Here is a 27,697-nt window from a genome sequence, read left to right on the forward strand (position 1 = left end):
TAGTTAAGTGTCAAGTGTCTGAGGCTGGATTTGAACTCAGGTCCTCCTGAATCCAGGGCCTGTGCTTTATCCACTGTGCCACCTAGCTGCCCGGTAGTTCAACCTTTTTTTCTTTGTTTGTTTGTTTTGGGTTGGGAGGTTGGATTCATGATTTCATTAGCATAGAGAACACCAGGTATAGAACCTCCTCCACAATTCAGACAAGCCACTTATCCATAATTTATATTTTTAGAGTGCTGCTTGGGCAACTAGAGGTTAAGTGATGTGCCCATATTCATACAGTAGCAGAGGCAGGCTTGAACCTAGGCCTTCCTGATTCCATGGCCAGGCCTCTACATACTCTGCTGTGCTGCCCCCTCATTTACACATTGATAATCTATTGACTTATTTTGATCTTAACCTAGGAGGTTTGAGGAATTCTAAATATTTGCTTATCCATGTGAACTATGCAAAATGCTCACTTATTTTTGTTGTTATTTTGAACAAAGATGTTGATTTTGTTGTTACTGTTTTAAGAAAATAACTTCTTTATTGCAACAATGAATGTTTATTAACTACAATCCTTAATTGTTCCTTTACTTTCTTTGTGTCTCCTGCAGATAAAGTTTCTGAAGTATCCCATTTCAGTTCCTTCCATCCATCTCTATGGGACTGATTTTGTAGATCTTACCCCACCTTCCCTAGTCTCTGCTTTGTCCCATGATAAATATCAGTGTCCAGTGGGAGCAGATCTGTGTGATGGACCTCTCTTTGTGCCTGAAGTCTAGAGTCCTGTTCCTGCTCCCTGCCTTTACCATACTACTTTTTGGGCAGGGCAATAAGGGTTAAATGACTTGCCCAGGGTCACAAAGTTAGTAAATGTCAAGTTTCTGAGGCTGGATTTGAACTCAGGTTCTCCTGAATACAAGGCCAGTGCTTTATCTACTGCACCACCTAGCTGCCCCCATACTATTCTTTAAAAAAAAATTGTATTTTAGGAAAAAAAAAACTCTGATATGGTATGGTTGGCTCCCAACATCCTGGCAGTACTGCTTGGCTTGGATATTAAAACTACTCAATATACTTAAGTCATAAACTTCTCATCAGTTACTGGACCCAAATAAATCATTAACTACTAGTCCTCAGTTTCCTGATCTATAAAACAGAGTGATGGGGCTGACTGTCTTCCAAGGTCTCTTCCAACTCTAACTTCTATGGTTTTATGATGCTAAATGTTGATCTAGGAGCCAAAAGAAGTTATATGCTAATATAACTACTCAATAACAAGCAACACCCTGTCCACAAATAGTCACTTCTGTCCGGTTGCATCACACAACTTGTTTTTTGTTTTTTGTTTTGTTTTGGTTTTGTTTGTTTTTGTTTTTTTGTGGGGCAATGGGGGTTAAGTGACTTGCCCAGGGTCACACAGCTAGTGTCAAGTGTCTGAGGCCGGATTTGAACTCAGGTCCTCCTGAATCCAGGGCCAGTGCTTTATCCACTGCGCCACCCAGCTGCCCCTACACAATTTATTTTTTAAGGCAGAGGATTGTATTTGGTTGAGTTCTACAGTGCCTTAGGTCCTAGTTTGAAAACCTGTTACCTTGTATAGCAACTTTAGACCTAGTAGCCACAAAATAATACCCATTTCCCACCTGATTTCAGAAATCAATTAAAAAGCTTCCCCTCTTAAATTGGCAGTAGAGGTATGTAGTGAGGATCACGCTGTGATATTATCAATCCTCTTCAAAAATAAAGGATGAAGAACAACAAACAGCAGAGTTATGTAGAATATATAAATAGACCACGAGGTCACCTTCAGTTTTTGCTCTCTGCTTTCTTTTTTAAAACTTCTTTTCTTATTTTACAAATTGAGTTTCTCGTAGGTGTTCTTCGATGAGATGATTTTTCTCAGTATCAATCCAGCTTAAAACAAAATGGTAAACCTCATTTTTCAGCACAATACTTTTCCCCACTGGGTTACTTCAAGTGAGAATTACAAACCTTCCTTGTCTCTTGAGGCTTTTTCAATATCCTTTTGCAGTCTTGACAATTTTGATTTTATTGAAGACTTCCGTCTCTCTTTATCCATCGCATTTTGGGGATCTTCTTCCTGTACAGAAAATATTGAATGTATTACAGTCCTGATGGGAAAGGGGAAAGAGATGAGATTCGTTTTTCATACCATTGCATTATACTTGTATTGACTATGTTTGGTTTGAATTTTACAGAAAATAAAAAGAGAATAAATAAAAGATGATCCTTGGCTTTACTCCACAATGAATATCAGTGATATTCAGCTCTTTCCTTATTCACACTTTCCATCTTCTAGCTAAGCACATTCTCTTTTGGGGAATGAGTCTAACTCTACTCATGTCAGTTATAGAATAGATGCATCATTCTGTTGGTAGAGGCCTCAACCTCCCCTGTCATGGGGGCTCCAGGTCAGAGACCGCTCTCTGAGTGACCAAATCAGAGAATCTTCTCACTGAAGCCTCTCCTTTTTATCATAGTTCCTGGAGGCATCTGACTTCATGTCAAAGTTTATGCAGCAGTCAGGGACTCTTACACTGGTTTGAGTCAGGACATGTTTACAATCTCATGTCCTCTTCAGGTCTACTAAACTCTCACCCCTTCCGGTCATTAGGCCCTGCCCATCTTCACTGCTCTTTCCTTCTCTCTGAGATTACTCCCCATTTATCCCATATATATCTTATATGGACACAGTTGTTTGCGTGTTGTCCCCCCCATTAGAAGGTGAGCTTCTTGAAGGCAGGGACTGTTTTTATCCTTCTTTGTGTCTCCAGAGTTTAGTTCAGTGTCTACAAGGCACATTTTTGTTGTTCCGTCATTTTCAGTTGTGTCAGACTCTGTCTGACCCCATTTGGGGTTTTCTTGGCAGAGATACTGGAGTGGTTTGCCATTTCCTTCTCCAGCTCATTTACAGATGGGGAAACTGAGGCAAACAGGGGTAAGTGACTTGCCCAGGGTCACACAGCTTGTAAGTATCTGAGACTAGATTTGAACTCATGAAAATGAGTCTTCCTGACTCCAGGCCCAGCACACCATCCACTACACCACCTTGCTACTTTCTAGAGACCTAATGACATTGGCATTGTTACCTGTAAGTACATTTTCCTTTTATAGCCAAATATGTTTTCCCAAAAGAATCACCCAATCACCAGGGAGCGGATTAAGATTTGCCAGTGAATGTTGCTTCTTCTAATTCTGTACTTACAAAGTAATCAGTTAATAAGAATTCAGATTTTTCCTCTGTAGTTGAAATTGCAGTTTCTTCTACTAACGTCCTAATATCTTTTTCAATATCAATCTTGCTGATGGCACAATGTAGCTGGCTGTGACACTGTGATAAAAGAAGAAGGTAGGATACCAGTGGTAACTGAAGTGGAAAGCTTCTTACCCTTTTGTCAGAAAGCATAGCTAGAGTCAAAGAAACTTTAATACTCACGGTGGTCAAAGTCTGTCCAAAAATGGAAACATGTTGGTTATATTGGTTTAAGATATTACACAACAGTTGGATTCTTTCCTTCTCCAAGTCTAGGACATTCTAAAAAACACAAAAAAATATAATTAAGTTAGACATGAGCCAGTCACAATTCCAGGCTAAAGTAACATCACACCAGGAGCATTCTGGGTAAAGAAAACACTAATCAGTCATCACAATAGTGCCACAGAATGGGTCATCGCAAAAATCCCATCCAATGGAGATTTCCCAGAGGATGAAAATGCTTCCATGACTGTCCTGTAGCTCTGCCTTTAGCATTAGTATACCTCAGGCACTGTTTCCAGGTTCCTTTGGGTCCAGTGGCATATTAGACACCTGCCACGTGTTGCCTGGGATCCACAAAGCAACAGGTGAAAAGAGAGAGAAACAGTAATGGAGAAAGCAAAATTTCCATAAATCCAAAGAAATACAGTAGAAATTACATGTGATCCATTCCTGGAGCAGTGAAATTCATTTTATCAATCAACTTGTAAATATTTACTGAGCATCTATTATGTGAAAGACCCTGTGTAAGACAACTTGGAAGAGATCAAGAAATTTAAGATGTGGGCCCTGAATTTAGCCAGGTGGTATAGTGTATGGAGTTCTGTACTTGGAAGCAGCTCCAGTTCAAGTCCTGCCTGAGACACTCTCTGTGTAACCCAGGTAAGCCACTTAACTGCAGTTTTCTCATCCATAAAACAGGGATAATAAGAATAATAATACTTGCCTCACAGGGTTATTATGAGGAGCAAATGAAATATCATATGCATAGTACTTTGCAAACTTCAAAGTGCTGTTGTCATCACTCATATCATTACAAACTAGTTACAGCTCATTTGATTAATATTAATACTCAGGGTAGCAGTAGGTCCAGGGTATCTGAGGGCCCAGGGCTAATCTGAGGGGTAGGAAGGGAAGAAATTCCAGCCCCAAAATATCTCCTTTAGCAAGACAATTACTAAGGACCAGATTTCCACACTGAGAAATATATTCTTTTAAGTTATTAGGCAATAGTCTTCTGTTAAAAATTGGGTCCTTCAGGGGCAGCTACGCGGCGCAGTGGATAGAGCACCAGCCCTGGATTCAGGAGTACCTGAGTTCAAACCCGGCCTCAGACACTTAACACTTACTAGCTGTGTGACCCTGGGCAAGTCACTTAACCCCCAATTGCCTCACTAAAAAAAAAAAATGGGTCCTTCACTAATCCACTATTAGTGAAGTTGTGAAAAGATCCAACCATCCTGGAGAATATTTGGAACTATGCCCAAAGAGCTATAGAACTGTGCATACCCTTTGATCCAGAAATACCACCTAAAAAAGAGAAAAAGACCTATTTGTACAAAAATATTTACAGCAGCTCTTTTTGTTGTGGCTAAGAATTGGAAATCAAAGGTATTCCCATCAATTGAGGAATGGCTAAACAAACTGTGGTACATGATAGTGATGAAATATTATTGTGCTATAAGAAATGACAGGCAGGATGACTTCAGAAAGGCCTGAAATAACATGTATGAAATGTTGTATAGTGAAGTGAGCAGAACTAAGAGAATATTGTGCACAGAGACGGCAATATTGTTTGATGAAGAACTGTGAATGACTTGAGTATTCTCAAAAATACAAATGATTCAAGACAATCCCAAAGGACTATTGATGAAACATACTATCCACCTCCAAAGAAAGAACTGATATTGATTGGATACAGACTGAAGCATGTATTTTTCAATTTCTTTCATTGTTTTTCCTTTTAATCAAGTTTTCTTGTACAAAATGACAAATATGGTAATGTTTTACATAATTGTACATGTATAGCCCCTATCTGATTGCTTGCTGCCTCAGGGAGGGATGAGGGGAGGGAAGGAAGGAGGGTTAAAATTGGAACCCCAAACTATAAATAAAAATGTTTTTTACAAAAAAATTGGGTCCTTAACAAATTAAACCATATCAATTATTCATACCTTGGCATGAAAAAGTGGATCAGATGAATAAGTGGATTTCCAGTGTGACAGTGGATGAGACATACAACTGGCATTTTTTATAGGGTGAAGGATGGAGGAGGGCCCGAGAAGTGCTTAGGAAAGACAGGCCTAGAAGAAATGCCATAGGGAAGCTCTTAGAGAAGTCAAGCAGCCTCATGAATTTAGGAAGCTCCTGGAAGTCAAGAGAAGATGTGCAAAGAGGGGACAAAGGGAGGACTGAAGGGAGAAGGGGAAGGGTGCACAAGACAAAATCTCCAGCCTCACAGTTTTGTAGAAGGCTAGCCCTGCTGAGAAATGAGGCATTTCTTTAGTAAAGTTGGACCACGTTGTTCTGGCTTACCATACCAGGAGCTGCTTAGCAATGATCCTTTTGAAAAAAGTTTCACATAAACATGTGAAACTAGAGAAGTGGAAGAATACATCCTCAGCTTTCTGAGGTCAATTTAATGGGAGAGGTAGCATGGTGTAGTGGTTAGAATATGGTCATGGACCTACAACGACCTGGGTTTAAATCCTCCCTCCACCAAAACTGATCTTTTCTTTGCTCCTCACACTCAACCTCTCATTTCCCATTTTCATGCCTTTGCCCTGGCTATCTTGCTTGCCTGAAATGCACTTGATATTTAATTCCACTTCATGGAGTCCTCTTCCTTTAAGATGCAGCTCATTCCCCATCTTCTTCCTGAAGACTTTCCTAATTCTCCCAACTATTAGCATTCTCCCCACCAACTATTTTGTGTTTATGTTTTGTATTTATGTATCTCTTGTATTTATTTAATTATATATGTAGATTTTGTATTTATTAACTTAAAAATAATAGCTGGCATTTAGTGCTTTAGGGCTTATAAAGAGTTTTACATATATTATCTCAGCTAGATGGCACAGTGGCTAGAGCATTGGGTCTGGAATCAGGAAAACCTGAATTCAAATCTGGCCTTTGTGACTCTGGGCAAGTCACTTAACTCTGTTTGCCTCGGTTTCCTCATCTGTAAAATGAGCTGGAGAAGGAAATTCCAAACCACTCCAGTATCTTTTCCAAGAAAACCCCAAATGGCATCACAAAGAGTTGAACACAACTCAAAACAATTAAACAATAACAAAATCTCATTTAAGATATTAAATGCAAGGCATTAACTTCATATTTATAATATAGGTACATATGTATGTATATGTATATATGCATTGTGTGTTTATATGTGTGTACATATGTGTGCATGTATATGTGTGTGTGTATATGTGTGTGTGTGTGTGTGTATACCCTTGTTATTTCCCTCAGTGGCATGTGAACTCCTTTCGAGTAGAGATTATTTTATTCTTTGTACTTATATCCCTGCTGGAGAAGGAAATGGCAAACCACTCCTGTGTCTCTGCCAAGAAAACCCCAAATGGGGTCCTGCAGAACCAGGCATAACTGAAACAACTGAGTAACACAACAGTAACTTATATCCACAACACAATGCTTGGTACAGAGTAGGCATTTAATAAATATGTCTTTGATTGTTTGATCCCTTCATTGATGCAAATTTCAGCTCCTTTGTGCCTTGGTGGATGGTTTCTATATGATTTTGTGGCTTGAAAAGTTCATTACATGGTGTTCAACCTTCTGGTGACTGGCTTGCATGCCATATATATATATATATATATATATATATATATATATATATATATATATATATGAACTCAACTGGTCCTTGGACAACAGAAATATGTTCCATCACTGAGCCTAAGCCTTTCCAGCATGTCAGGACCTAAAAATGTATGTGCTCCTCAGGCACTGTTCTGAACAGTGGCCCTTGGTTCTTTTTTTTTTTTTTTTTTTGCGAGGCAATTGGGGTTAAGTGACTTGACCAGGGTCACACAGCTAGTAATTGTCAAGTGTCTGAGGCAGGATTTGAACTCAGGTCCTCCTGAATCCAGGGCTGGTGCTCTATCCACTGCACCACCTAGCTGCCCCCTTTGGTTCTTTTATATGGGTATATTATAAATATATTATATACATCTGGGAAAGTATTTAAATTTGGGACAATAAAAGAAATCTGATCTGAGAGAGAGAGAGAGAGAGAGAGAAAACTGTGATAACTTAGGACCACCTACCTGTCCTAAAGGGCTAATGTAAACATCTGTGCCAAATAAAATATAAATTGAAATTTGGAGCCAAGAACCCTCTTTGAAAGAGTGAACCACTATCAATGTTGAATTAGCAATGCAATTTCAGAGGAGGGAGCTGTGTGTTTCCTATAAGACGCAGAATCCAAATTCTGTGGTCCAAATGATTGTTTCCAGAAACGTCTTAAGCACCATTCACTTCTTTGTGTGCTTTTCTGTTACTCAGATGAAGTATCTGGGATCAGACTCACTTAGGATAACAAGACTAGAGATGATAGGATCATAGAGTAAGTGCTATAGAGATCTTGTTGTTCAGTCATGACAAAGATACTAGAGTGGTTTACATACTGAAGTGATTTGCTATTTCCTTCTCCTGTGGCAAACAGAAGTTAAGTGACTTGACTAAGGTTGCACAGGTAGGAAGTTTCAGAAATTGAATTTGAACTCAGGTCTTCCTTGACTCTAGGCCCAGTGTTCTACCCACTGTACTACCTAGCTGCCTCTAGAGGTCTTAGAGATCATCTAATATAACTCTTTCATTTCATAGTGACTTGCTCGAAGGTACACAAGTCAGAAATAACCAACCTAGAATTTGAACCCAGGTCCTCTTACTCTAAATCCAACTTTCCATTATACCATGCTGCCTAGTAGTTTTAGGTCACAGAAGAATGTGAGATAGATATAGATATAGATATGGATATGGATATAGATATAGATATAGATATAGATATAGATATAGATATAGATATAGATATAGATATAGATATAGATATAGATATAGATATAGATATAGATATAGATATAGATATAGATATAGATATAGATATATGTACACACACAAACACATATATATGTGTGTATGAATATGTGTGTAGATATATATCTACATATATACCTATATAGGTGTATGAAAATGTGTGTAGATATATCTACATATCTACATACACATATGTGTATGATATATCGCACAATACATACCCATGTATGTACATGGGTATACATATATGTGTGTATATATTTCTTTTTCAAGGGGAGTCTATCAAATATAGACATACTTCCTACATATAACATCTCTGACTAGGAAATTATAGGACTTTGAGCTGGAAGGTACCTTCGAAATCATAGGTTGTCTGGACCAACATCATTTCAGAATCATACCATTAAGACTTTGTAATTAAACATAAATATAATGTGGCAAAGGATTTCTTCTGCTTGCCCAATTTATGACATGCTGTCTGGGCAACTAGGTGGTACAGTGCATAAAGCACCAGCCCTAGATTCAGGAGGACCTGAGTTCAAATCCCTCCTCAGACATTTGACTCTTACTAGCATGTGACCCTTAACCCTCATTGCCCCACCAAAACAAATAAACAAACAAAAAACAGATAAATAGAATGAATGAATGAATGAATGAATAAACAAATAAGTAGACAAACAAACAAATAAATTAACTAGTGAGTTGATTGATTGATTGATTGATTGATTGATTGATTAATGGTATCTAAGGAAATAACTGCCCTGGATAATGTGGTTTTGCCAGATTCCATGTTTTTATGGTCCAACCACTGATGCAGGGGATACTAAGCTTATACATTCTTACATATATAGGTATTTTTAAAAGCTGCCTCATTGTTTTGATTGCAAAAAGTTCTAGGTGGCCAAGAGAAACAACACTTGCATTATAGAAAAATAACTAGAAAAGTGGAGGCAATGGCCTAGTGGGACAAGCAAATGAAGGGAGAGAAAAATCAAAGTTGTGTTTTACTCCCCATTTATTTCCCTAATCTGCAGCTCATTTGTGGGATGGGGTTAGGGGCAGGTGTATAATGGTCTGAGGTCTACTGCAGACAGTGGAGTACACAGTTAAGTAGCTCAGGGACTAGAGCATTGGGCCGGGAGTCAGGAAAACCTGAGTTCGAATCCAACCTCAAATACTAGTTGTGTGACCCTGGTCAAGTCATTTAATCTTTCTCAGCCTCAGTTTCCTCATCTACAAAATGGGGATAATAATACTACCTTGCTCGTAGGATTGTTGTGAGGATCAAATGAAATGTTATTTATAAAGCATTTTGCATACTTTAAAGCACTATATAAATGCTAGCTATTATTAGAGGACTCAGCACATTGGGCAGACTCTTTTCAGAGACTTACAGGAGGAGGTGGACCAAACAGTAGTGCAGTGGGAAAGCACAGGTGGATTCCAATCCCCACCACTTTAGAGAGGATCCCCAGCTATGAAATTCTGTATCCACTGACGCAGAATGACATTGGATGTATATTGCTTCTCTACCCTGAAATGTGTTGAACTACCAGTGTAATTCTGAGGATAGAATTGCTCCATTGTCACTGGACTCCATGGGGATTAGTTAATGGCTTTTAATTACATTTTAGGGAAATCATTAAAGTGATCTATGTTTTCTTTTGAAAAGAGGTGGAGATAAATTCAGCCAAGAAAAATGGAATCTATAGCTCATTTAATGAACTATTGCCCACAATTACCTTTTGCTTCTTGATTTTTTTTAAAGGGTGGATTTAGGATTTTAAAAAGACCAAATGCCCCTCCATATTCATTTGTCATAGCGATTACTGGGAGAGGTTGCGCCAGGATTTTGAGGGAATCAGCAGTTAGTTATCAGTCTCTCCAGAACATACAGACTTACAAGAAGGCAGCATCTTTTTGTATTCATTTTTTCCTATCCATTTGAGTTGCCATCAACCCTAATTTCAGGCATTTGCCATCACCCTCAGACTACTGGAATCATCTAGCAGCCTCGCCCCTCCCTTCACTTATCAAAGCAATGATCCTAATGAAGGATGAAATGTCAAGAGACAGTCTTGTCCATGCCCTTGCTTTGGGGCAAGTAGAAAAATCCCCATTTGGTGGGTGAGATAACTAAGATATTGGACATTTAAATGGCTTGTTTAAGCATAATGGATGGATAGAAGGCTAGATTTAGAGTTAGGATAACCAAGGTTCAAACCCTGCCACTGATAATTACTAGCTATGTGCCCATGAGTAAGTCAAAGAACCTCTCTGTGCCTCAGTTTCCTTATCTGTAAAATGGGAATTATACCTATGCTACCTCCCTCACAGGGTCGTTGTTGCTGTGAGGCTCAGACAAATTTTTATTTTTATTTTTAATTTTTTTTGTGGGGCAATGAGGGTTAAGTGACTTGCCCAGGGTCACATAGCTATGAAGTGTCAAGTGTCTAAGGCTGGATTTGAACTCAGGTTCTCCTGAATCCAGGGCTGGTGCTTTATGCACTGTACCACCTAGCTTCTCCAAGACTTGAGTTCAAATCCAGTCTCAGCTGTGTGATCCTGGGCAATTCACTTAACTCTTTTTGCCTCAGTTTCCTCATCTACAAAATAAGCTGGAGAAGGAAATGGCCAATCACTCCAGTATCTTTGCCAAGAAAACCCCAAATGGGAGCATGAAGACTCTGAAATGACTGAGAACAACAAACATGTTAGTCAATATTAATATTATTGTACAAGGTGGGCCAAAAGTTATGAAGGGTTTCAATATTTAATAACCCCTTTATTGCTTGTTTTTCATTTATAATACCATAGCATCATATACAGTATATATAGGAAATTAATTTACATCATGTGTGAAAAATCAAATCTTGTAAATGGTGAAAAGTAAAAATTTATTTTCAAAAAGTCATTAAAATATTGTCACTTTTGGCCCACCCTGTAGTAGCAGAGTGGAGAGACGGTAATAATGATAGGGAAGTGGTGATTATAACGATACCAAAAAAGCACTGAACTTAAAGCCAGAGGACCCTCTTTTAGATGCTTGCTCTAACGAAATCTTGGGCAAATTATTTAACTCTTCTTAGCCTCAGTTTCCTAATCTTCAAAATCAGGGAGTTGTATTAGGCTTCCTCTAATCTCCCTCTCTCCAAATTCCCTCCCAGCCCTGCATCGATGATCCTAAAATCCCAAGTCTTTTCATGCTACATATGGTTTTCAAACCTCCTCCACATAAATTATCTTCTTTTACCCTTAAGTTAGGCTGGGAGGGTATTTATGGATGAGGGAAACTTGGGTGTAGAGAGTCAAAGTGATTTGTCCAAGGTCATGCTCATCTAGTCAAGCTGGAACCAGATTCCAACCCCCTACCCTGTCTCTCAAATCTGATTCCCCTTTGATTTTCTGAAAACCATGCTTAGAACATGGTTGCTGCTGCTTTCAAAAACTCAGTGACTGCTCGTTACTAGAGCTCTTATCATCTCATATTGAGGCTCTTATCACCTCATGCTGAGACCACTGCAATTTTAAAATATAATTCATCATAAGTTCCTCACCCCATCTTCCCAGTTTTTATCAATGGTACTATCCTAAATAGCATTAGCTATTCAGTTTCCAAATCAGTCATAGAGCATAGAATTTTATTTTTTGTGGGGCAATGAGGGTTAAGTGACTTGCCCAGGGTCACACAGCTAGTAAGTGTCAAGTGTCTGAGGCCGGATTTGAACTCAGGTACTCCTGAATCCAGGGCCGGTACTTTATCCACTGTGCCACCTAGCTGCCCACTGAGCATAGAATTTTTAAGGCTAGCAAGCACCGTAATGATTAGGTAGTCCAATCCTCTCAAGATTATACTGAGAATAACTGGAATTTGTCTTTTAATTTCTTGTTCGGTATTCTATCTTTTCTCTTACCTGTCATTGATATCCATGCACTCACTATATCTTATTAAATAGTCCTTCAAAATATCTCATTCTCCCATTCCTTCCTTTTTATTCCTGCTCCCATTAATTTAATTTGGGCTTTTCTCCTTTTTCTCCTTTTTTTATTCTTAAAATCTTAACAATAATAAAACATTACAATGGTTTCCTGTTTATGGTCTCTTTTACCATTTTTTCCCTCTCTTTTACCTTTTGAACCATCTTGCATACAAGTGCTAGACTAATCTTAAAATATCACAATATACAGGTCAGTTCCTTATTAAAAAATCTCTAATGGTGGATGCTCTGCTGTCCATGGAATAAAGTCCAAGTTCCTCAGCCTTTGCTGTTTCCCATCTCTTCCTTTCTCAATTGGCTGCACTCCTCTGGCCTTTTCCATCATGCCCCTGCAACCAGGTTCTTGGGGCCAAATCTTGCCCTTGAATCTTACTCCTTATGTGGTTTTTGAACAAGGCATTGAATCTCTCTGGGTCCCAGTTTCCTAATCTGTAAAATAAAGATATTAGACTAGTCTCTGAAGTCCTTTCCAACATCTTCCTTCCCAGCCTTCTATTTATGTGTCATCTGCACTACAATGTAAGCTCCTGGAGGACAAGAAATGTTTCTCTTTTTGTTTTTATACTTGTATTCCCAGAACTTAGCACAGTACCAGGCACATAATAGGCATTTAATAAATGCTTGTTCTTTTATTGACTGATGGACTGTAGGAATCCACTTCTGAGTAAGGAATGTTTGTCTTATAAGTAGTGGGAAGCTGCCAAAATCTTTTGAATAAAGAATTGATGAGAACATAGATCAAAGTTAGAAGGAGTCTCAGAGTTCATTTAGTCCATCCTCATTTTACGGACTAGGAAACTGAGGCCCAGGGAAATTAAAGGACACTTGTCCAAGATCACCCAGGTAAAGGGCCTCCAAGGTAATCTTTGAACCCAGGTACTCTAACTCCAGAATCAATACTCTGCCAGTTCTGCTGCTATCTCAATTGGATGCGGATTTTAGAAAGATTACATTGGCAGTAGGGGGGAGGATAAATTGGATAGGAGAGAGGCTTGCAGGTGCAATTAAGATGCTACTATGAGAGGAGAGCATACAGGAAATATAAAACAGAAATGATGTTCACAATTTTTAAAAAAAATTTCACTGATTCATACTAAAGATTTGTTGTGGTTGTTCAGCCATTTTAGACATTTCTGATTCTTTATGACCCCCATTTGAGGTTTTCCTGGCAAAGGTACTGGAGTGATTTGCTATTTTTTTTCTCCAGCTCATTTCCCAGATGAGGAAACTGAGGTAAACAGGGTTAAGTGACTTGCCTAAGGTCACACAGCTAAGTAAGATTCAAGGCCATATTTGAATTCAGGAAGATGAGTCTTCCTGACTCCAGGCCCAGGACTCTATGCATTATGGCACCACCTAGCTGCCCCCAATAGAATCCCTGGCTTCCTTCAATACTTCCTCTAGTGCCCCAGCTGTTCATGCCTTCTCCTATCTGCTGGTATCTTGTATATGATTATGGGTGTACATGTTATCTCTTCCAGTAGATGTGAGCTCCTTGAGAGCAGGGCCTACATTTACTTTTTTCTTGCATTCACAAGGTACTCAAGGTTCCAAAGGTTTTTCATGCCGGGGTGGGAGTGGGGATAAGCTTCCACTCTCTATAAAATGCTCCAATAGCACGTGTCTCAAATAGCCTCTGACGACCGAAGCCCAACTCCTGGACTTCTCGTGGCGGAACTGTTTCCACTAACAGGAGAAGGGGCAAAGGCGGGTCACTGGCGCCTTAAAACCAGTCACTTCGGGCTGGTGGGGCTCATTAGCCTTGGCAGGCAACCGGCCTAGGGGAAGGAAACCCTGATTTTAAACCTCTGCTGCCTTGCGGCTATACCCATATATGAGAAAGGCTTCGGGAGTTAACCCTGAGGAAAAATCAGGCGTCGGAGTCCCTTAGGCAGTAGGATGTTGGACATCACATCCCTCTGGCAACTCCTGCGGCCCCACTAGTGCCAAACTGTATTGGCTCTGCCTCTCCTTTGGATCCACCAATGTCGTGGAGAGGGAAAACCTGCTGCATTGGCAAGAGCTTGTTTTCCATACTGATCCGCCCAGGCCAGTGCCCTGGAGAGGACACTCCAGCTACTCCTCATGGGGTAGATACAACACGGGATGCGGCAGTTACCAGTTATAAGTCACTCAGGAGCTGCGGCTCCCATATTGGACTGCACAGCCACACTGTGGCCTGTGGCTCTTCAAGGTGCTGATCCATGGTCGTCCACGACTGGTGGAGGCCTACTACTACTAAGATACTCAAAAAAACCCAAAATACAAAAGAAAGGATGCAGCAGAAGGGTCCTAATAAATGCTTCTTAAGTGCATAATTAAGTGCAGGCTTTACGTTTAAAAGCAGAAATTTAAAAATATATATATTCCTCCCACCTCTTTGGTTTCTATGCTTTTCTGCATTCCAGCTCTCACATCCTACTTTTCCACTCTCCTCTTTAAATTCATCTTTCTCCCTACCAAAGCTTTTTGTCTCTTTTTCCCCTTCCAAAGATGCAGTGCAAGAGTCCAATTAAATTGAAAACTCATCACACTAGGCCTCATTTTCCCTCTCTTCCTCCTTCTCATGTCCCAAGCCTCTTCCCTTAATGCCCCAATATCCCTTAACCTTATTAGGATTTCTACTCTTTGGAAATAATTTAGCACTGCTTTGCTTCTGCATAACAAACGAAGAGTCCCCAACCAATAATAATAGACTTGACTAGTAAATATTCCCAACTAATTGTACCACTAGGGAAACAGAAGCAAGGGGAGGAAATGCCACTTGTCCAAAAGTCATAAGATTAATCAGTGGCAGAGCCTAGGGTAGAGACCAGGACTCTTAACTACCCAGTCCTTAAGACTCTCTCTACTGACCCCTAGGAAGAAAATCATCACATACATAACTTGCCTGATAGCAGTTTTGTAAAGTGGCTTCCCATTTGAGTCTGGTTGTATAACCAGCTATGTTTTTTTGGTAATAACTTTCATCTTCCTTTGCCAGCTTCTCTGTTGATTTTTTCAGTTTGTTGAGCAGCTAAAAAAAAAAAAAAAGATCATTCACACACATTTGCACTGATACATTAGCAAAGCACAATTCCAGAGGAAGGATTATGTTTGGTCCAATTATGTGGTGTTTCATAGATAGGAATAGGGAATGTGCCTGAGATTTCATTGAGATAGGAACTTCCAGAGGAGGAAACTCTTGCTACCGGTTCAGGTTGGCAGCTTTTTTGCAACTAACTTAAAGAGTTGGGTCCCCAGATAATAAATCAAGATATCAAAGCATCACCATGTGAATGAATATGACATAGTGAAAAGAACATTGGATACGGAGACAGATTTTGTCATCATTTAGTCTTTTCAGTTCTGTCCAACTCTTCCTTGACCCCATTTGGGGGTTTCTTAGCAAAGATGCTGGAATGGTTTGCCATTTCCTTCTCAACAGCTTATTTTACAGATGAAGAAACGGAGTCAAACAAGGTTAAGTGACTTGTCCAGGGTCCTGCAGCAAGTAATTGTCTGAGGCTGGATTTGAAAGAGAATTCTTCCTAACTCCTGGCCCAGCAGCCTCTCCACTGTATCACCCAGCTGCCCATAGAGACAAGTATCCTGAATGTAATTTCAGACTCTGCTACTAACAATCTGCATGGACCTTGAACAAGTCAACTTACCTCTCTATGACTCAGATTCCTCACCTGTAAAAATGAGGGTGTTGGACTTCAGCTCTAAGGCCTCTTCTAACTCTAGATCCCATAATATTAAATCTCTAAGCTAGTGACTAACGCCACATCCCTTCTCTACCCTCTCCCCCTCAGCCTTCTAGCTCAAGGGAGGAAGAGAAACCCAGGATTTGAGAATCAAAAGAGACTTTAGGGAACATGTAGTTTAATCCCCTCCCTGCTCCTCACTTTGTACATGAGGAACCTGCAACCAGTTAATAGCAGCTTAGTCTGCACCCCTGATAGGATACACAATAAAAATAATAACTGACATTTATAGAGTATTTTAAGGTTTGCAAGACACTTTTCACATGCTGTTGAGCTCTCTTCTCATGATAATCCTGTAAGGCAGGAAACCAACAGTGTTATTATTACCACCGTATTACAGAAAATGAAACTGAAAACCAGAAAAGTACCTGCCCATGGTCACACAGGGAGTGATATAGGAAGGACAGGTTTCTCCTAACTCCACATTCACATTTTCTTTTTCTTCCAGGTAATATTTTTGAATTTTAAAAATTTTTTTAAATTTTAATTTATGGAATAAAACAAGCATTTCCATAACAGTAGGATTTTTTAAAAAGATGGTTGCGCATGAAATTGCAAATCTGTTATATACAACTTGCTATTCACATTCTTTCCATGACAAGGCTTCTCAAATCTCCCTTACCCTCCCCCACCCTCCATAACGCTGTAGGACTCATGAGATATAAGCCTGCAAGGAAATTGCCAGAGTTTCATTCAGCCTTTCTTAGAAGAGGATGATATGAAATGCTTCCTTTAAATGCGCAGATACAGTTTTATAGCTTTTCGGTCTCACCCACTTTATATTTAAGAACATTATGAGTGATGCTAAATAGTAAAGAACATTCATCCAAAAAGCTGAACCTTAACAACAGATGCAATTTCTCTCTGGCTCATGTGGTCGGTTTATTTCATTTGCTTGATGTTCCCTTGCGCTGCCTATAAAAGACATAGTGGATATCTAGAGCTCATCCCTCCCTTCAATGGGCTTCTGGTTCCTGCAGGAGGCATTTCCTGAATCCTCTGGTTATAAGTACTCTCGTCCTCTTGAAATGATTTTGTATTTATTTTCATTTGTTTGTGTACATCTCAGTAAAATGGAAAATTCTTGAGGGTAGGAACTGTTCTGTTTTTATCTTTATGTCCCCAGTGACTTTGTTGTTGGTGTTATTCAGTCATTTCAGTCGTATCTAAATAATTGTGACCCCATTTGAGGTTTTCTTGGCAGAGATAACAAATCAGTTTGTTATTTCTTTCTCCAGTTCATTTTACAGATGAGAAAATTGAGGTCAATAGGGTTAAGTGACTTGCCCAAGGTCACACAGCTAGTAAGTGTTGAGGCTGAATTTGAACCCAAGAAGATGAGTCTTCCTGGCTCTAGGCTCAGCACTCTATCTACTGTGCCGCCTAGCTAGATGGCCATGGTTATGTTTGGCTAAACGATTGTCTTCAGAACCCTCCTGATGAGGATGGTATCCACATTAATGGAATATCAGTCACCTATGAAACCTGAGCTCACTCTGCATAATCCCTAGGTCCTGAGGACTTGAATTGCTTCTGTCCTATAAATTCATATCATATAAAGCCAGAGAAAGGCAATTAGTCTTCTCTGTGCTCAACTTCTTAATTGAAGAACTTTGCAAAGACCTTCAGTGAGAATTTAAGGATCTTTCACTGAACCAGTTCCTTGAAGGTTGAATTTTCCCTTTCTGTGTTTACTATCCGGAACACTGAGAGCTGTAGAAAGGTTTGGCAGCCTAGGATGGCTTGATTTCATTTTTTTGTTTGTTTATTTTTTCCCCTTGGTCTGGGCTTGTGATTTCATCACTGCAGGGCAGGGGTGTCAAAGTCAAATAGAAACAGGCTCCATACATAAGGATCCATGCCAGGTACATATTGACTTAGATTTAAAATATAATATTATCTATGTTTTATTGTATTTTTGTTTATTTTAAAATTTTATCAGTTGTTCAGGCTGTTCTCAGGAATACTGGCACAAGGGTAGGTTAGCTTTTAGACATTTCAACTGCAGGGATTTCTTGGTGAGAGAACATCCTCTCCTGAAGGAAATTGGTCATTTAGTCTTAAAGAGTGGCCTGGAGCACTTGGGAAGGTAAGCGACTTTCCAGGGAGCTCATTGCTATATCAAAGACTTTGCATTCCTCAATCTTGGTGCATCCACTGCCATACAGAAATAATAATAAATGCTTATTGATTGATTGATTGAATGATTGATTGATTCTTGATGCCAAGGCCAGCTCTCATACAACCATCAGCTCTCATGATTAGTTGAGGTGGGAAAATGAATCCAATATCTTGATTCAGTTTGAGGTCTAAAATAGTTAACAAATAAAGGCAATATAACACTGCATGATCTAAGGAAAAGCAGTCATTCCATTAGAGGGCCTATCAGAATAAAATGGGAAAGCACTGCAAGATTTTATAGAGTACCAAAGCTACTAATTGGAGAGAGAATGGGAACTCCATAACTTAAATTTTTTCTTTTTACATTATCTTTTCTTTATACATTAAAGCACTATTTTCATTTCCTTAGGAATAGGTAATGCAGTAGATAGAGTGCTAACCCTGGAGCCAGGAAGACCTGAGTTCAAATCCAGTCTCAGACACTTGCTAGCTATGTGACCTTGGCCAAGTCACTTAACTTCTCTATCTGCCTCAACCTCCTCAAATGTAAAACTGAAATAATAATATCATCTACCACCCAGGGTGGTTGTAAGGATCAAATGAGATAATATTTGTAAAGCATTAAGCAAAGTGCCTTGCACATAAAAATCACTTACTTGATAAATGCTTGTTTCCTTCCTTTCTTCCTTTCCCCCTCCCTCCTTCCCTCCCCTTCCCTCCCTTCCTTCCCTCCCTCCCTTTCTTCCTTCCTTGCTCCCTGCCTCCCTCCCTCCCTTCCTTCCTTCCTTCCTTCCTTCCTTCCTTCCTTCCTTCCTTCCTTCCTAATGAGGGTCTGGAACACCTAAGACCATTCCTGGTACTTAGTATTTTATCATGCTAAGATTTTTTTGGCTTGCTCTAAAGCTGTTTCCTTGTTCCCTACTTATCAGACTATGTGCAAGTCTTTAAGCAAAAAGTACTGGAATTTGCAAAAAGCTATGAACCTGTAAGGTCCTACTGACACAGAACCCAAATAATCCCCAGAGTCTCACTAGATCAGGTAGCAGTTGAGTTTTGCCTTTGTTTGCACCTACACTGTTCCTATTTCCTCCAAGGTAATCCTTTTTTTATGAAAAATACTCTATTTGTTATTTGGACAGCTAGGTGGCACAGCAGATAGAGTGCCAGGCCTGGAGTCAGGATTACTTATCTTCCTGAGTTCAAATTTGGCCTTAGACATTTATTGGTTGTGTGACCCTGGGCTAGTCACTTAACCCAATTTGCCGTAGTGTCTTCATCTGTAAAATAAGCTGGAGAAGGGGCAGCTAGGTGGCACAATGGATAGAGCACCGGCCCTGGAGTCAGGAGGACCTGAGTTCGGGTTTGGCCTCAGACACTTAACATTTACTAGCTGTGTGACCCTGGGCAAGTCACTTAACCCCAATTGCCTCACTAAAAAAAAAAAAAAAAGCTGGAGAAGTATATAGCAAACCACTCCATCATCTTTGCAAAGAAAACCCCAAATGGGGTCATGAAGTGTTGGACACGACTGAAACAACTGAACAACAACAAATTTATTATTTATTGTGTATTAGTTATCTATCCCCCCAAAATTGTCATCTTTTTAAAAGTATACATTGAATAAGAATAATTTTGACTCAACCTTTCATTATCTCTCCATTCTGAAAAACTGATAAAGCCATAAATAGATTTCCAAGGAAAGGAATTATTTTGCAACCAGAGAGGGTAAGTCCATCCATCTCAGGAAGGCAGCTGGCATCAACACAATTGGCTATGACAAGGTACCTTCCGTTTCTCCTTCTCAGTCACTGATTGCTTGGAGCTTTCTATGGAATGGAAAAGAGCTTCATGCTTCTTGGTTTCCACCATTAATTTCTTCTTGGCCTAGAGTCAAAAACATCAAAAATTTTAAAAAGAGCAGAGTGGTATGTCAAAAGCTAAACTGTTCTATTTTCAAATTAATCATGTCTACAACAATAGCTTCAACACTTGTCTAATTTTTGGTTCCTTTTCTCCAAACTTGCCACTAAACTACTACAGAAGCTAATGGTTTGCTGTGAGAATCAGAATATATGTTTTTAATATATTTGGTGCTCTTGAGAGGGTTGTAAATTTTACTGAAATGCTGAAGGCTGTACAAGGTTCCAAAACATTACTTTAGTGCAAGGTTGTTTGCTACAGAGAAATTCCAGGATGGATGTTGACTTTATGTCTTGGGAACCATGCAAAAGGAGGCTATAAAATTGTTTTCTGTGGTTTCTTCTGCTCTGCTTACTAATATGTTCAGGTCTCTCCTCCCCTTGTCGGCCAAATAATAATAATAGCCTTCCCTTGACCTTCCTATATCCTCAAGCCATTTTATATCACTCTTTCTTTCCTTCTAAATATCTAGAAAGTACTCAAACTCACTGTATCTATTTCTTTGCCATCCACTCATTACTTAACCCTTTACACAATCCAACCACTCTATTGAAACTGCTCTCTCCAAGGTCACTAATGAGCTTTTAATGAATTCTTAAATCCTATAGCCTCTGTTTAGCTTCATCCTCCTTGACATTTCCATAGCCTTTGACACTGTCAACCACCCCATCCTACTAGATACTCATTCCTTCCTTGGTTTCTATGACACCTTATCTTTTAATTTTCCCTCTACCAGTCTAGCTCCTCTTTATCAGTTTCCTTCTTTGGTTTGTTGCTTGTCTCCCACCCCTAAGTGTTGGCTTCCACCCAACTTCTTTCTTTGACAATTTTCTCTACATTGTTTTTCATAACACTGTTATCCACTCACAACGTTATCCTTCATCACCTTCACTCAATTGATATCATATCCAAATATCCTGCCTTAATCTTTACTTTCCTTCTTGACTTCTCCACTAGTTCCTCATATTTAACATAATTAAAACTGAAGTCATCTTTCCCTATAAATCTTTTCTTCCTGCCAACTTCCCCATTTTTATTGATGATACCACATCTTCCCACATCTAATCCTGAGCATCTAATCCACTGTTAAGTCCTATTAACTCTTATTCTCCCATAGCTCTGATATTTATCCTTTCTTCTTTACTCCCACACAGGGAGAAAGGACATACAGGTAGAAAGCTGCTGAGTTGGAATTTGAACTCATGTCCTCTAGATTCCAAACCCATCATCCCTGTACAGGCCCTCACTACTTTTTATAAGTTTCTTTACCACTAGTCTTTCCTTCCCACAGTTGCCAGAACAATCTTCTAATGTATAAGTCTGCTCATGTCATTCTCCGAGCTCAGAAACCTTCAGTGGCCTCAAAACTATATCATAGATCACAAAGCAATCCTCCTTCCATTTAAAGTTCTTTACATGCTGGTTCCAGTCTACCTTATTTCACATTAATCCCCATTCATAAACTTTGTTATAGCCAATTGCATCCTCTGTTTGCACTTTCTCAATCCCAGACATCAGTTCAGGCGGTCCCCCTTTGCAACCCAGGCTTTTTCCTTTTTTTTCCTGCCTATTAACATTCCTTTCTTCTTTCAAAATTCAGCTGAAGTACTACTTCTTCCATAATGTCTTCTGTAATTCTGCTAGCTGGAAGTGATTGCAACCATCTCCTTGAGCACTTTGTCTGGGTGCACCCTTCCTTGTCTTGTCTTTTATCACATTCCACTTTGTTTTATACTTATTGTTTTATTATATCAATCATATCATATATGTGTTATTACCCCCTAGTAGATTATAAACTCCTTGAGGGAGGTGACCATTCAGTTTTTTCTTTGCCCATTGCTTTGCACAATACCTTACCTATTATTGATGCTTTATAAATCTTTATATTATATTTGTCATTATATCATATTACAATTAGTGGTTCCCTTAAGAACTCTATGAGAAGGGGGGAAAATCCTATTGGTTGCCCAGAATTAGACATGTCTCATTGAGCAATTAGGTATCTGACAGATATCCTGTGGAATAACTTGTCTTCTTAGAGGAAAAAGGTTGCTACCTTGGCCAGTAATCTATACCATGATAATTCTACCTGCCAACTTCCTGTAAATCACTTAAGGCTAATAAAGCTTAAAATCTGGGAGTGTGTTAAGACTGAGGTTAGAATAAGACTTTATGTATTGTCTATAATCAGTCTGAATATTCTCTAGAGATAAGATTAGCAATCTGAGCTCTGTTTGGATAGTACAATTGTCTCTATTGTCCATTCCTGAGATAGTTTTGAATTAAATGACTACCAAATGTTTTCTCATTCTAGTTCTGGGAATATTGTGAAAATAAATAATTCTGGGGAACATTACAGCTCCATCCTCCTCTCTCTTTAGCATTTACCTTGAGAAGCAGAGCTGGAACAATTTTTATGTGTATCGTGTCCCTGAAATGCTGCTTAAGGGAGAAGGGATCAAAGGTTTCCCTTTAGACAGCCAGATTCAAGGGGGAACATATAGGTCAGTATTTGAGAGAAACACTTGGTCCTTTAGGCCTTTTTGATCTGAACTCCTTTGATTCTAACCATAGAGCAAATTTTCCTTGAGAACTTTATGCTTTGCACTTCTGTCATTCTTTGCAGAAAATAAAGCTGTTTACTCAAGAATTGGGGAATTGCAAAGTTCTTTAAATGACCCTAAGCTTTTCTCTGAAACAAAGGTCTGTCTTGTTTAACCCCATTATCCTTCCAGTGATATCATATGGCTCTGAGTCATGGCACTGTTACAGTCTCTGTAGAATCAAAATTGAAGGTCACCCAAAGGGCAATGGAAAGGCCCATGGTGGGTGTGACCAGACTACAACAGATTACAAAGGAGGAATTAGTTTTCTCAAACTATGTAAGGGATGTCATCAACATAATGAAAAGGTTGGTCACATGGGAAAGTGAGAGGAAAATGATTGGAAAGCCCAGGTACTAGATTAGCAATGCCAAGAGAATGCAAAGGAGACCACCTCCCCCCCCCCCCCCCCCCCCGCCCAAGCATGATAGGTAGACCTTCTGTGGTGAACTTATGGAAGGATGTGCATGAGAATTCCCACAGAATGGGCAGGAATGGACCCACATCTGTGAGATCTGAGAACCCCTAAAAAATGTTTTCGGAAACATCATTAACTCTTCAGGCATTATTTCTAGCTTTTTGTCCATTATTTCTCCATATTTAGGGCAAAACTGTCCTGCCCAAGAACCTGAAAAAAAATTGCCTTTGGGATCATAGATCCAGCCCCTCAATTTACAGAGAAGAAAAATCTTAAAATAAAAAAAATTTAAGTACTTTTTAGAGAAGCTCATAATTCCAAGGGTGAATCATAAGTAAAAAGACTAGTTAATCAGACTGGTTTTAGAGAGTATTTGTTGTAAAAATCCTCATTTTGATTGAGATATGTATTACTCAGTCTATATTCATGTATTAACTAATTTTTAAAAACAGTATTTTAACTCATTGGTTCTAAAGAGGTCTCTAATTTTAGAGGAAGCACCACAGGAAACCCTGACAGTAGAAATAATCCTATTATATCAGAAAGGACCTCTTGTTACTTTATATTACCTTCTGAGTCTACCTCCTAGGACATAGTTTAGGGGCTCAGGTTTAAGAAATGTTGAAGATAATCCATTTGGATTTTCACAGGATACATCATCTCAACCTTGGACTCGCTGTTCTCCCTGTTTCAAAACCTCTTCCTTCTCAATTCTGCTTGCTAAAATAAGCACCTTCAAATAGAATTTCCATCCATCACTGCCCTTCCCAAGAACCTGCAAAACCTTGCTTTCAGGATCACAGATTTAGCACCTGGAGGGACATGAGCAGTCATCTAATCTAGCCTCCTCATTTTATTTATAAGGCAACTGAAGTCCACACAGGCAACTCAACTTAGGACACACAGGTAGAAAGTTGCTCAGTTGGGATTTGAACTCATGTCCTCTAGATTCCAAATCCATCAGTCTTTCCACTGGACCATAGTTGCCAATTTTGCCTAGTATTCATATATTACCTAATATGTTCATGTTGTCACTATAGCTCAACTGTAAACTCTTGGAGAGCAAGGACTGAACCTTTATTTCATACCCTTCTTCAGTCTTTAGTAATGATGCTATGCATAAAAGAGGTACATCATAATCATTGGAAGAATGAATAAGAAAGGGCTTTACTGACTGAGAAGCCACATGGCATTTTGGGGAGAGGACTAGACATGGAGTCAAGAAGACTTGGTTTGAATCCTGCTCTTGATGACAGGTACAGTAATAACTGCAGTGCCTACTATCGGATTGTTGAGAGGGTCAAATGATGGGATGCATCTTCCAAGTACTTTGCAAACCTTCAAGCACCTGGAAATTTCAGCAAGTACTCCTGTGGTTCACAAGGCAGCAAAATCATTGGAGGCCTTTTATTCTGGGTAGTGAGTGCCAAGACTCTTGCTTCATGCTTTCCAAATCTAAAACCTAGTTCCTTAATATAGAACTCAGTACAGTATGTGACACTGTGGTTCAATTCTAGCATGCTATGTAAGCTATGAAGAATTAGAAATACATTATCTATTATTAGACTCAGCTAAACAAAGGATCGGTGGGCCAGATATATTGCTTTGCCCAGGAAGTCAGAGAGGAAATAACTAAAGCCATCCACAGTCCAGGCCTGTCGGACATGGACATGGACACAGCAGGAGACTCAGAGCAGGATACAGAGCCATTTGATCTGCAGGTACTATTTTAAACACACACAAAACCATTCCCCTTTATTTCTGTGGCAGATGGAGGGATGAGTGGACAGGTAGGCAAATATATACACATTTACTCAGGTTAGGAGATGTTTTCTCTAACAGAATTCTAACATTAATACACAATGTCACATTTATACATGCACTTACACATAGTCTACAAACTAATTTAACCAAAAGTCAATGTGTAGGAACTTGCCTTCATCTGCTGACTCCAGTTGTTAATGACCAGATTTGCCATCTTTTCAACTTCATTATCCAGCTTATTGGAGAGAAAAACAATAAAAGGTTTTCATTTTTTAAAAATGCTCTTGGGGCAGCTCAGTGGTACAGTGGATAAAGCACTGGCCCTGGATTCAGGAGGACCTGAGTTCAAATCCAGCCTCAGACACTTAACACTTACTAGATGTATGACCCTAGGCAAGTCACTTAACCCCAATCGCCTTACCAAAAAAAATAAATAAATAAAATAAAAATGCTCTCTTCTCAGTGAGCCCCTGTTCTAGTTTCAAAAGCCTGGCAGGAACTTGACCACAAACAATTCATTGAGATTTCTAAACCCATCAACATATATCTTTCCCAAGAAAAGAGCCCAAAGTTATCTTAGTTCTTGTGTCTCTTACTAGCTCCAAAATATAGAAAAGATCCAGGTTTTAGTCCTAAATAATTCAATGATTTAAGAAATTTTGAAATCTTGTAAAACCTTAAAAGAAATATATGTGAATTAGGAAGGACAGTTAGGTGGAACAGTGAATAGAATACTTGTCCCAAAGTCAGGAAGACTCATCTTCCTGAGTTCAAATCTGACCTCAGACACTTACTGGTTGTGTGACCTTGGGCAAATCACTTAACCCTATTTGCCATAGTTTCTTCCTCTGTAAAATGAGCTGGAGAAGGAAATGGCAAACCACTCCAGTATCTTTGCCAAGAAAACCCCAAATGGGGTCATGAAGAATCAGATGTGACTGAAAATGACTGAACAACAACCAATGTAAATTAGCATACACAATTATCCTTTTGTAATCCATTAGAATATAAACTTCCTGAGGTCAGGAACTATTTTTTGTTTTGTTTTTGTTTCTTCAGCAACTACTACAATACAGAATAAGTACCTAATAAATCTTATTGAATTGCATTGTTACAGCATGCATTGAGATTGCAGTAGGCAGTAGGGAGCTAGGTGGCTCAGTGGAGAGAGAGCTGGGTGTGGAGTCAGGAACACCTGAGTTCAAATCTAACCGTAGACAAATGTGAAAACCCTGGGAAATACACATTTCTATGTGTATTAGATAACTCCCTAGAATTTATCACTAAGACATCTATTTATTAACTTGCAATCCATATCAGTGGAAATTGTTTCCACACCAAAAGTTCCCCCAAGCAGACAAAAATCAGAGATCCTTTGCATTGTGGTTGCATATATTTGGGGCACTGCCTAGTCTCAAATTACACATTAATTTAGGTTGGATTTATTCTCTTTATATTTATTATATATACCCTTGTTATATCCCCCATTACAATGTAAGGTCCTTGCTATTAGGAATTGTTTTACTCTTCATATTTCTCTCTACCATGACTAAGACAGTGCCTGGCACATAGTAGGTGCTTAACATATGCTTGTTGATTGATTAATTGATCACTGATGCCACATCCAGCTCAGTCCAGTTGCCTTGGGATAGCCAATGAAATCTGCCACAAAACAATGTGGAAATGCTTAGACTTACAGTTCTTTTCTTCTTCTCTTGTGCACTCAAGACTTGATGCGTTGGTTTTATTGCTTCTAACTGAATTGCTTTGCCAAGTTTTCTGAGGACAGAGCATAAAGTACATGCAAGCATGGCATTAGAATTTATATTCATCCAATTTTTTTCTGGGAAAAACAGTATGTTTATAGAGTAACTATTTCACACAACAAGGCAAATCTGATGTAAAGTGTTGATGGTACCTATTATAAAATATTTACACCTTCCTTTGGATTTGGAGTAATGGTGGTGAACACTTACTGATGCAAGTCAGCAGCCGATTTCATGCTCTCAGACGCATAGGCCCAGGCACCACAAATGCAACTAGAAAGAGAAACAAGTGGCAAAAGGAGTTTGGTTTGAAATTCTACAAAAACAAAATCTAGAATAAAAACATCATGTCTGCCTCCACAGTAATCAGTGATTACAAATACTTCCCCAATCTATTTACCACTTTTCCATGGGATTAAATCCTGCCATAGGCATAAGTAATTATATACATGCTAGAATAGAAGGAACTAATACAGCTCGCCCAGTAGTAGCCATTAAGCATTTATGTCTGCCTTTTTCTTTTTTCTTTTATATTTTGGTGAAAAAATAATGGGATTTGGCAGATACTCAAAGGCCCCATCTGGAGATTAATCTAACTGACTGAATTAAGTGAGAGTGATTGACTTTGCTGATTAGCCTACTTAAAGTTAATTAGATTGTAACCACACCTGGCTAGCCCTTAAGAAGGTATTGTTCTCAGAAGCTAAGGACTTTGAACTCAACAGAGACCACCTTCAAGTCCAATGAACCAATGGTTTTGGATGAAGCTAACCAATCAGGTTGAAGATGCTAACCAATCAGCTTGAAGCAGTGTGAAAGGACCTCCTCTCCTCTGGACATATAAAAAGCTTTCACACTCAGTTTGCTGGGGCAGTTTGTGGTTGAAGCAGGTTTGTGATGGAGGACTTGAGGAAGAATCAGACCAGGCTGGAACTCTAGGCTATATAGGACTTTTATCTCCACATGTTCTCCTTTTATTAATACCTAGTATGCTTTAATAAATGCTTAATACCCAAAGACTGGTGCTAAAGCTTC

The 27,697-nt window shown here is 39.1% G+C and overlaps 1 protein-coding gene across 2 annotated transcripts in view; it reads right to left on the reverse strand.

Annotated features, from left to right (window-relative positions):
* The window catches only part of NOSTRIN (nitric oxide synthase trafficking), an 84,526-nt gene that overhangs the window by 24,277 nt on the left and 32,552 nt on the right, over positions 1–27,697 (reverse strand). The window contains exons 4-11 of one of the 2 annotated variants that reach the window (XM_043990821.1): positions 26,873–26,935; positions 26,594–26,675; positions 25,069–25,131; positions 19,977–20,075; positions 15,212–15,337; positions 3,446–3,544; positions 3,215–3,340; positions 1,981–2,089 (exon numbers count right to left, since the gene is read on the reverse strand). In XM_043990821.1, the coding sequence (XP_043846756.1) occupies positions 1,981–2,089; positions 3,215–3,340; positions 3,446–3,544; positions 15,212–15,337; positions 19,977–20,075; positions 25,069–25,131; positions 26,594–26,675; positions 26,873–26,935 (767 nt within the window). Of the gene's footprint in view, positions 1–1,980; positions 2,090–3,214; positions 3,341–3,445; positions 3,545–15,202; positions 15,338–19,976; positions 20,076–25,068; positions 25,132–26,593; positions 26,676–26,872; positions 26,936–27,697 lie in introns of both variants that reach the window. The other variant, XM_043990820.1, reaches the window with a different exon arrangement.

This window comes from Dromiciops gliroides, chromosome 3 (genome assembly GCF_019393635.1).
Source record: "Dromiciops gliroides isolate mDroGli1 chromosome 3, mDroGli1.pri, whole genome shotgun sequence".
Taxonomy (NCBI): domain Eukaryota; kingdom Metazoa; phylum Chordata; class Mammalia; order Microbiotheria; family Microbiotheriidae; genus Dromiciops; species Dromiciops gliroides.